The sequence below is a fragment of the Macaca thibetana genome, chromosome 20 (assembly GCF_024542745.1).
Source record: "Macaca thibetana thibetana isolate TM-01 chromosome 20, ASM2454274v1, whole genome shotgun sequence".
Taxonomy (NCBI): domain Eukaryota; kingdom Metazoa; phylum Chordata; class Mammalia; order Primates; family Cercopithecidae; genus Macaca; species Macaca thibetana.
Window position 1 is genome coordinate 10,533,179 of NC_065597.1, and position 10,521 is coordinate 10,543,699.

The 10,521-nt window shown below is 55.2% G+C and overlaps 2 protein-coding genes across 9 annotated transcripts in view; one reads left to right on the top strand and one right to left on the bottom strand.

Moving 5' to 3' along the window:
* The window catches only part of LRRC36 (leucine rich repeat containing 36), a 58,067-nt gene extending 57,119 nt beyond the window's left edge, over window positions 1–948 (top strand). For 4 of the 6 annotated variants that reach the window (XM_050773254.1, XM_050773255.1, XM_050773257.1 and 1 more), the window contains one exon: window positions 614–948. In XM_050773254.1, coding sequence (XP_050629211.1) covers window positions 614–839 — 226 coding nt within the window. In that variant the 3' untranslated portion in view covers window positions 840–948. The remainder of the gene's footprint in view (window positions 1–613) is intronic. The other 2 variants (XM_050773256.1, XM_050773258.1) reach the window with 1 other exon arrangement.
* A 4,830-nt stretch (window positions 949–5,778) lies between these two features.
* TPPP3 (tubulin polymerization promoting protein family member 3) overlaps window positions 5,779–10,521 on the bottom strand; it is a 268,538-nt gene continuing 263,795 nt past the window's right edge. The window contains exons 2-5 of one of the 3 annotated variants that reach the window (XM_050773282.1): window positions 9,379–9,462; window positions 6,892–7,085; window positions 6,449–6,602; window positions 5,779–6,332 (exon numbers count right to left, since the gene is read on the bottom strand). In XM_050773282.1, the coding sequence (XP_050629239.1) occupies window positions 6,144–6,332; window positions 6,449–6,602; window positions 6,892–7,079 (531 nt within the window). In that variant the 5' untranslated portion in view covers window positions 7,080–7,085; window positions 9,379–9,462 and the 3' untranslated portion in view covers window positions 5,779–6,143. Of the gene's footprint in view, window positions 6,333–6,448; window positions 6,603–6,891; window positions 7,086–7,163; window positions 7,329–9,378; window positions 9,497–10,521 lie in introns of those variants that run through there. The other 2 variants (XM_050773281.1, XM_050773283.1) reach the window with 2 other exon arrangements.

Below are 10,521 nucleotides of genomic sequence, written 5' to 3' on the forward strand. Positions count from 1 at the left end.
TGTCTATACTAAAAATACAAAATTAACTGGGTGTGGTGGTGCACACCTGTAATCCCGGCTACTTGGGAGTCTGAGGCAGGAGAATTGTTTGAATCTGGGAGGCGGAGGTTGCAGTGAGCCAAGATCCTGCCATTGCACTCTAGCTGGGCAACAAAAGTGAAACTCTGTCTCCAAAAAAAAAAAAAAAAAAAAAAAATTAGATGGTAATAGAGTTCAATGCTGCTACTGCTAGCACCATTAGTGAATTGTAGTGGCAGGATAGAAGTAGATGTTACGATTTGGGGTAGAAATTAGAGGCCGGATCAGGTGCCAGTGACCCAAGGCTTCTACTTACCTCATCATCAAAGTGCTTTGGAGAGAACAGAACAACCGCTAGCTATATATAAAATGGGAAATGTATTATTGCTTCAGTAAGTCTGGAACATAATCAAATGGAATTGTATTAAAGAAACTGCAGGTCTGCTTTTAAAATAACTCAATCATAAATTGGATAGTTCCTTCTATTTAAAGATGTGACTTCATTTCACATTTGTCTTTGGGAAACATTTTGGGTCTGCATGGTATCTCTCTTGCTTTTATGATTTCATGACTGCCTTTTTCCCCCGGGCCTCAGATCCCTGGTGGTAACTAATGAGTATCTGCTGCAGCAGCTGAATAAGGAGCCAAAAGGTTATTCTGGGAAAGCGCTCCTGCCTCCTGAGAAGGGTCATCATCTGGGGAGATCATCACCCTTTGGGAAAAGCACATTGTCTTCCTCCTCACCAGTGGCACATGACACTGGTCAGTATCTAATACAGAGCGTCTCGGATGCTGCCCCAGAGCCTGGCTTATGGAGCTAGCATGGAACCCACACCACAGCTTCCCTGGTCCACAGAGGCTCTCACCACCATTGCCACCAGTATGGTGGTATGTACTCACAAAGATTAAGAAAGAAATGTATTCTGATTAGATTGTATTTGTCCTTCTTTTTATTTCTCTATTTATCTCCCCCTGTTGAGTCATTCTTTCCTTCTGCCCACAGAAATAGTTGGCACTTAGTCCCAGCTATTGTATAGACATTGCATAGAGACATTTGGCTGAAAATGTTGAAAGGGGAAAATACACTAGACATTTTTCCCCTATGTCATTTGAAACTGTGTGGTAGAAAGTTAAAAAAGAACATCCGCCAGATTCATCAAACAGGGTTTGATTACCTCCCGCCATGGTGAAAAGCTGACAACATCTGGTGTCTGCCCTGGAGCAGCTAACCATTTAGTCAGGGAAAAAAGCAAACTCGTGTAATGGGGCCCAAAGCTTGGAACTGGTACTAAATAGGTCTAAACAAAAGCCTGATGATGTCCTGAAGAGGGAGAAAGAGAGTAATGGCCACTGTAGGATTGGAGAAGGCGTCAGTGAGGCTTATTTGAATGGACGCTGCAGAATGAGTAAGAACAATAGCAGGTAGAGGGGATGCAGAGCCTCCCAGGCCAAGAGTACAGAGAAGAGTCTGGAACACCACAGGGGGATAGTGGGGCAAGGACAGAAGTGTGGGACATGGAAGAGGTGTAATATCATGAGAATGTCCCCAGAGCAAGTGATCTTTCATGAAGGGGGAGACATGAAGAGGTTACCAGGCAAAGCATGTGGCTGAGGGCAAGAGCAATGGGGAGAAGCTGCAGAGAGTAGCAGCATGTGTGAAGGCTGGGAAATGCAAAGGGACGTGGTTTCTTCAGAGAGCTGAGGGCTGAGAGGAGGTAAGCAGGAGCAAGGTTGCACCGCTCCTTGAAGATTTTAGATTGGGAAGGCAGAGGAGTGACAGATTGTGTTTGAGAAGCTTTCTCAGGACCAAGCATAGGGGCTCACACCTGTAATCCCAGTACCTAGGGAGATTGAGTTGGGAGGATTGCTTGAGACCAGCCTGGGCAACATAGTGAGACTCTACCTCTACAAAAAAAAGTTAAAAGTTAGCCAGGCGCAGTGGTGCATACCTGTGGGCCCAACTACTAGGGAGGTTGAGGCATGAGGATCGCTTGAGCCCAAGAGTTCAAGGCTGCAGTGCACCACTGCACTCCAGCCTGGGCAACAGAGCAGAACTCTGTCTCTGAAAAAAAAGAAAGAAGAAGAAGTAGAAGGAGAGAAGAGAATGGGTTGATCATGGTTTGAAGTAGGGGAGGACCAAAGGGGAGCTAGACAGCCCAAAGAAGAGGCAGAGGCAGGCCAGACTAGATATGCTGCTTCTGAATATGTTAGCTTTGGGCTCAGCATCCAGTTTACATGTGGGTGCCCTGTACTTTTAATCCTGATTGGGCATTTAAAAAATCAATGGGGAAACATGATGTAAGTGGTTCTAGGTATGTTTCTGCTTCAGTGGCCTCCCAGGGTGCTAATGTCACCAGAGAGTGTGTAGAAGGTGAAGGATTTTCAACCTAATGCCACATGGTACTTCTCTTCACCTTCAGGGCCACGTCAGAGAGAGAGAGACAAATGGAAGGATTAGATAACTTACTTGTACCCCTGATTCCATGCTGTGCAGGGAAGGAGAACCACCGCCATACTAATGAGACGTGACAGTCACAAGTTTCTAAGTTATAAATCCACAGACTTCTGGATTTTAAGTGGCTTCCCAAAAGCAGCTTGTACAGAGGAGCCAGAAGTTTCTCTGAGCTGCAAGGCTCTGAGGGATCTTGAGCAAGCCTGTGCTCTGTGGAAATGTCAGTAAGAGCAGCCTCCCTGCACCCCCGCTGCCACTTTCCTGGACCTGTCTTTGTCTTACTGAGAGACCTCCAAAGTGTCTTGCCCAGGTAGGGGAGCATCAGCCAGTGGCATTGCATCCCTGCGTTGTTATATTTCAGGGTCCCAGCCCAGTGCACAGGCCAACCTAATGGACACACCAGGGGGCAGGGAGGAATAATGCACTGCTTTCCTCCACCCCAGCCCTTCCTGCCTCCTCCATGAACATCTGATGGTACCAGCCCCAGAATCTGCTCAGGACACCTCCTAATGGGAACAAAGAACCTGGCCCAGCCCGTGCCAACCTCCACCCCATTTTCCATTGTCATTGAAAGTGGCTGATGCTGTCCCCAGCCAGGCACCTGCTAGGGTTGCTGTCCACGCCTGGGGAAGTCATTTGTGTTTCTGATTTTTCCCTGTATGGCACTTGGTCTACAGGGCAGGGATAGGGGTTACCATGTCAAAGACCTAAAGAGTTGTTGCCCTGAGGGGCTAACTGGACTCATCATGGAAAGCGGAGGACCCTTGAAACAAGCAGAAAACCCGTGGAGCAGAATCCCACACCCTAGGCCTGGTACTACCGCCAGAAAGCAAACAGGTCTGGGATGGAGACTGGTCCTCAGGGAGGTTCTGTGTCCAGAGGGAGGGGCAGAGCCACTCTCAGGTTGTCTCAAAAAAAAAAAAAAAAAAAGAGTAGCTCATCTGACTCTGTAATTTTATAGCCAAGGAAACACCCTTGGAGGGTTTTTCCTCCAAGAGTGGAGGGGCTTCTGCAGAGTAGAGGCCAAACCATGCCACTTGCCTCCCAGGCCAGGCTCTTTCCAGCAAGCCCTAACATTGACTTCCAAAACTGGGACAGGCTGACCGGTGATAGGGCTTGGCACCCAACGCTAGCCTGTGGGCTAGTCCCAGCCATGCAGAGCAGGTTTTAAAGGCTCTGTCCCTCTGATCCTAACCTCTTCTTTGTCCAGCCTGATTTTGCTAGTAAGGGTATCCAAAGCTTTCGACCACAAGGAGGCTGTTAGGGGAGGAGCAGTGGCATCGCTGGGCAATGGCTGCCCTGTGCCAGATTCTGCCAGACCCATTTGGTCTTAGGGTCCTCCTGGCCCTGAGTGGGCCTTAAATTCCCTCAGGCTTCATAACGGCATTTCGAGAAGAGGGGGCTTTACTCCTATGAGGTGGGGTTTGGAGGCTTAGCAATTCTCTCTGTGTTCTTCCAAGCCATACTGCTAGTCACAGGTATGGAGAAGCTACTGGGCCCCCTGCCATTGGATGGTACTATCACCTGCAGCGGAATAGTGGGAGCCTGGCCCAATTTGGAACACAGTTAAATATGCTTCCCTGTGAGGCTGTTTTGGTGAAAGCCAGAGGGTTTGGGTTTCACTCCTATTATGCTCATTTTAAGCTTGCAATTCAAATGAATTTTCCAGGGCTAGAGGAATTGTTCCTCTGCATTTTTGTTTTTTCATTAAACGCCTTGCATTCTACCTCTTAACATTTACTGGTAGGAGGACCTGCCTAAAGGTCTCTGAAGCTCTTCCCTGGGCCACACAAGGAGACACGGTCATTTGGGTCAGGAGGAGCAACGCTGTGAGGCAAGGCTCTGCTATGGCCAGATGCCCACCTGCTGCCTGCTGATTCCCCCCTGACATCCCTGTCTCAAGCCACACTATTCTGCTACACCCCTGTCCCCAAGGAAAGCTGGCCTTAAGGGATGTGGGGCCACCTGGGCAGGAGCATCCCCCAATAGCCTGTGGGATGAGAGGATAGACAATGGTGCTGCTTTGTCTTGTGATCTGGGTGGGGAAAGCAGGCATTTGGGAACTGGCCCTTTTATACCTTTTCTAGCCCCTTTGGGAGCCACCCTTTCCTGGGTAGGCCCTAAAGTCCCATCCAGCCCCATTTTCACAGCAAGGAAGGAAGGAGAGGTGGCCTCAAAGCCTTGACTTGAGAATAGCTCTGTCAAACACCCAGAGCTTCCGTGAGATGATCTGGAAACGCCCAGGCATCCTCAGGACCAGAGAGGCTCCCCTTCCCCCCACCAGGGATGTGGAACAGATGGGAGGACATCAAAGAGGAGGCCCCTTCACTGAGGGATTCCCTGCCCCCCACCACAGGCTAGCGTTGGGTGCCAAGCCCTATCACCAGTCAGCCTGTCCCAGTTTTGGAAGTCAATGTTAGGGCTTGCTGGAAAGAGCCTGGCCTGGGAGGTTAGAGGCATGGTCTGGCCTCTAGTCTGCAGAAGCCCCTCCACTCTTGGAGGAGAAGCCCTCCAAGGGTATTTCCTTGGCTATAAAATTACAGAGTCAGATGAGCTACTCTTTTTTTTTTCTTTTTTTTTTTTTGAGACAAAGTGTCTGTTGCCCACACTGGAGTGCAGTGGCGCGATCTCAGCTCACTGCAACCTCCAACTCCCGGATTCAAGTGATTCTCCTGCCTCAGCCTCCTGAGTAGCTGGGACTATGGGCAAGCACCACCATGCCCGGCTAATTTTTGTATTTTTAATCGAGACGGGGTTTCACTATGTTGGCCAGGCTGGCCTTGGACTCCTGACCTCGTGATCCACCCGCCTCAGCCTCCCAAAGTGCTGGGATTACAGGCGTGAGCCACGGCGCCCAACCTGGATGAGCTACTCTAGTCTAAGGTTCTGCCTGGCCCTGCATTTTCTGATATTCTGAGCCAAAGCCCAAAATGACTTGCCTCAGTAGCCCCTGTTCGCAGATGGAGAGCTGAGGCCTGGCTCTGAGGCCTGTGCCAATGCTTGGCCCAGGCCAAGTCAGCTGTTTCATCCCTCCTACTGCTGGGAAAGTGGAGAGGGGGCCAACTCTCCAAACCCAAGGCACTGATCACAGGAAGGCAAGCTTGGATGTCAGGACTCCCATCAGGCCCAGCTAAAAGGCTTTGGACTTCCTCAGGAGTCTCCTCAGATAGAATGGCTCTGTGCTAACAGAAGGGGACTCATGAGTGCCTTTAAGAGATTAGCAGTGTATGGCATGCAGTGGGGTGATGACACTGAGGGGGTCACTGGGGTATGAATGTCATTCCCCCATCATCGTCAACCAGGCCATATTGGTACAAAAGGTGTCTTTATTGAGGTCTGGGTTAAAATTAGGCACTTGGCCAGAGCAGCAGCTTAAATATGAGGCAAGCAGGCAGGGGTTAGCCATGCCTGGGGCTGGGCTGGGGTCATGAGGCTACAGGCACAGACTGTCCCCAGGTGGACAGAAGTCGGAGGGGGAAGAGGAGGAGGAAGGGGCCGCAGAGCAGCCTGGGTCAGAGGCCTGGTGGGCCGGCCCCATGGGACTAGGCAGGAAGCTCTGGGTGGCAGGTCCAGCAGGGAGGGGACCAGGATCTCTTGCTCCACATGCCCCTTAGATCCAGGCCTGAGCCTCTGGCAGGGGCAGCCGCACTTGGCGGGGCAGTCTTCCCAAGCCTCACTTCTTCACCTTGGTGTCATAGGTGCCTGCATTCTTGTAGGCGCTCACGTAGCCACTGTCGTCCAGGATGTCCTGCCGTCCCGCAATGCCCTTGCCCTTGCCGCTCTCATCGAAGCGCTCCTTGTGGGAGCCCGTGTACCTGCTGGTGTCCGTCAGCCGGTCTACAGCACCCCCCGTTTTTGCTTTCTGTTTGGACAGAGTTTCCCCAGGGGCACCTGGTGAGGGAGCCCAGCCCTTCCCACCCACAGCCATGATTCCCCACACCCCATTCCATGGCCACCCGAGACCAGCAGGGCACTTACGGTGACGCCCACATTGGCTGGCTCTTTGCCTGCCACCAGCTGGCAGATGGCATCGAAGGCCTCCTCCTTGCTCTTCCCCTTGAATCGCTTGGTCGCCAGCTCTTCCAGGGCCTTCTTGAACTCCTCATAGTTGATGACCCGAGCAGACTTCCCCCTGCCAGGCATGTGGGCACCATGAGCGTTCCCCTTTCTTTTTTCTCCCCCAGGGGAAAGCACGAACGCAGTCGCTGCTGCCACAAATTATGCAATTGCGTTTCTTTCCCACATTTGGGGAAATCGCGGGGGTCAGCACCTCTGGAGGGCAATAGATAAGGTTTGCCCTGGAAGAACAACCTTCGTGATCATGGTGTTTCCCTGACCCCTTCTCAATGTCTTCCCTGGTTCCAGCCCCCCAGTTCCCCACCTCCTGGGAACATGAGAAGCAGGGGCTGCCTGGGGCTCACTTGACTTTGGAGAAGACGATGTCCACATCGGTCCCTGTCACGGCCTTTCCGTCAGCTACCTTGCAGTCCTTGCACAACTTGGCCCAGTTCTTGCCATTCATCTCTTGCCCACTGGCCTTGGGGTCACCATGGATGGCAAACTTGCGAAAGCTCTCCTCCAGTCCAGCGATGTCTGTGCTTGCTGCCATGCCACCCTGTAGAGACCCACCTGGGTCATCTCCCAGCCAATCTGCCCTTCCCCTCCCCCAAGCCCAGAACATCCCAGCCTCTACCTCAAACCTGCAAGACCTGGGCAGGTTCTGCTACAGACAGAGTTGGAGCTGGAGCTGCCTGGGGAGAGGGGCCAGTCACTGTCACCCTGGGCCACAGAGCCCCGAGGAAGAGCCCTGGGAGGCACGGTCTTGTCACTAATGCCAGCCCTGGCTCTGAGCAGGGTTCAGCAGATGAAATCATGATGCCCACAGCAGGCTGGGAACAGAGTGGCACTGTCCAGAAAGACTGTGAGGGCAGCAGCTGGGGCCCTGGCTTTGTCTGGCCCTGGCACAAGGCCTCCTTCGGTGGAAGTGAGGGTGGCACAGCAGGCCCCCTCCCTGGAAGCTCCACGCCAAGTTGGGTTGGGGCCAGGCCAGGCTGCTGGTCGGGCAGGCATTTAGTGAGGCCGGCATCTTTGTAAGGGTCATGAGGATCCAGCAAGAGCCAGTCTGGGCACGGGTGCATGCCCTGGGCAGGGGTGCAGCTGGCCCAGCAAGGCCTTGTTACTATTTGCTGTTAAACAAAAACATGAGGGGAGCGGGAGCTTGGGGCTGGCCTGGCCACAGTTTGTGAAGCCTGGAGACGGTTGCTAAGGGAGGGTGGTGCTGCTTGGAGAATGTTGCTAAGGGCAGGATGGTGTCAGGGCGGCTCAGGGAGAAGCTCCCAGTGCTGAGGGGCTGGGCTGGGCTGGGCTGGACTGGGGAGCTTGGGCCCACGGGTGGGGCACACCAGCACTCCCTGCGCCTGGGGCATAACCATAGCTTCCTGGCCCCTCGCCATTGACTGGGGCTGTAACCTCCCACTGTGGAGTTTTGGGGGAGCAGGAGGTTGGGGACTAGTTAGGGTGGGGGCTGTAGAGTTACGAACCCCAAGAGTCGTGCTGGCACTTGGGGCTGTGGCTGAAACACACCTCCTCATGTCTACACTTCAGACCACCCCTGGCAACACCCTGAACTCAGCCACACCAGCCCATTCCCGGCGACCCTGTGCATTCAGCCCTGGCCTGGCACCCCCTGGGCCTTGTACCCCTGGCCATACCTTCAGCCCTGCACTGCAGCCTCCTCCATCCTCACACCCACCGTCACAGCCCTCGGCCACCAGTCCCCACATATATACTAACAAGCCTGCACCGACCCCAGTAATACCCACACCCCTGCACTAAAGTACCCCCCACACCCACAGCCCTCTGCTGCAGACCCCTGGCCACACCCTGAGCCTGCACAGCAGCCTCCTCCATACCCACACCCGCAGCCCTGGGGCTGAGGGCCCTGGCCACAAACCTGCATCCCTTCCTGAGACCCCTAACCACAGCCTCAGCCCCTCACCCCCTCCAATACCCACAGCCCTTTATCAAGGCCCCCTGACCGTCAGCACCCCTTTGTCCACACACCCGAAGCCCTCTGGCCACACCCTCAACCTGCACTGGAGGCCCCAGTCCACATCCACACACTAACATTATGAGACTCCCAGGTACTATGCGGAGATCCCCTGTGTAGAGACCCCACCAGCACTCCCCCTCCTCCACTGCCACCTCCTGACCACACCCTCGGTCTCAGCAACCATCTTCTAGCTCTGCCTTTTACACTAGGGCCTCCAGCGACCACAGCCTGGGCTCCGTCCGGCTGCCCCATCTTCCACTGAAAATTCCTCCCCAGTGACCACACTCCCATCCCTAAGCGGCAGTTTCTGGGACTGTGAGCACCGGTGGCTCCTATGTTACAGGGACCACAATCCCAGTCCACACTGCACACCCCTTCCCTTTCCCTGGGTACAACCTCCTACCAGGGACCCGAAGACCCACACTTGGTTCACCAAGGGTAACGTCCAGGGGAGCTTGGATGCCACAGGGTGCTTGGCCCAAGCACTGGGCGGATCCTGCGTGCAGTGCTCACCCCTGTCCATGGAAAGATGGATTATTGGTCATCTCAGCCCCGTCAAGTGGCGCTGGGTTGCAGGCCACAGCCCCATGCGTTTGCAGGCGGTGGATGGAGTGGCCACACCCATGAACTGGGGCACCCGTCCCACTCCCACTGGGACAGCTGGAGTCATCAATCAGCCGGACCAGGAGGTGGGGGCTGTGAGGTGGAATGCTTGGGGCCAGGGCAGGGCCGCTCAGCTGGCTCCTCGGCTGGGACCGCCGGAGGTTGGGACCCTTTCCAGGCTGCTCCCCCCAACCCTCATCGTGCAGGATACTGATTGGGGTGGCAGGCATCTGGGTCTCCTATGGGCTTCTACCTCGCGACTGCTCCTGAAGTGCGCGTTCGGATGGACAGAAGGACGCAGTAATGGACCGATGGACGCGGGAGACCAGGCGGCTCCGCAGCTCCGCTCCCTGCCGGCTCCCGGGTGGGACTGCAGCCTAGGCGGCTCCGCCGTATTATCCCCTGTTTCTCGGTCTCCATAGAGACGGCGAGTCCCACCCCCGAGGCTGTCTCGGCGGGAGAGTGACCAAGGTCACGCCGGCCCCGCCCACGAGGCCCCGCCCTCCCCGCGCCTCTCCGGAGCCGCATCCCGCCCCTCCCCCGCAACTCCTCGGTCCTCGCGGCGGCCAGACCAGCGCTCTGCAGTTCGGGGCGTCTTCGGACGGCCCCCTCAGGAAACAGCCTCCCATCCTGGGATCTACCTAAATCTCTAAGCGGCCCGAATCTCCAGGGGAGATCCAGCTCCCCAGAGTCAACCAGAGACCATCTGGGGGCTGCAGCGCGGCATTGGTGGGGTTTGGGGAATCGGGAAGGAGCTCTCCCTCAGTGACAGGGGTCTACGGTTGGCTCAAGAGCACTGCCATCCACTGAACGGGTGGCACCCCCAGGCCACAACTCCCGTGCTCTCCTGGGTAGGATTCAGAGTCTGGAGCAGTGGGGAAGAAGGGAGGGGACTCCCCACGAGCGAATCGCACTCGCCCACCCCCAGCATGCTGGCATTCGACGGCAGCCCTGCTGCAGGGAAAACCTGCAGGGACCTCCAGGCTCAGCCCCCTCCTTTCGCCGCCACCTCCCCGGGACCTCGCAGCCTCAGTGCCCATTGCTTATTTCGGAGTCCAAAGCCTGCTTTCTCTCGGCCTCCCAACGCAAAGCCCATCTTTAAAAAAAATAACCTCCTCCGGCCGGGCGCGGTGGCTCACGCCTGTAATCCCAGCACTTTGGGAGGCCGAGGCGGGCGGATCACGAGGTCAGGAGATCGAGACCATCCTGGCTAACACGGTGAAACCCCGTCTCTACTAAAAATGCAAAAAATTAGCCGGGCGAGGCGGCAGGCGCCTGTAGTCCCAGCTACTCGGGAGGCTGAGGCAGGAGAATGGCGTGAACCCGGGAGGCGGAGCTTGCAGTGAGCCGAGATCGGCCATTGCACTCCAGCCTGGGCGACTAAGCGAGACTCTGT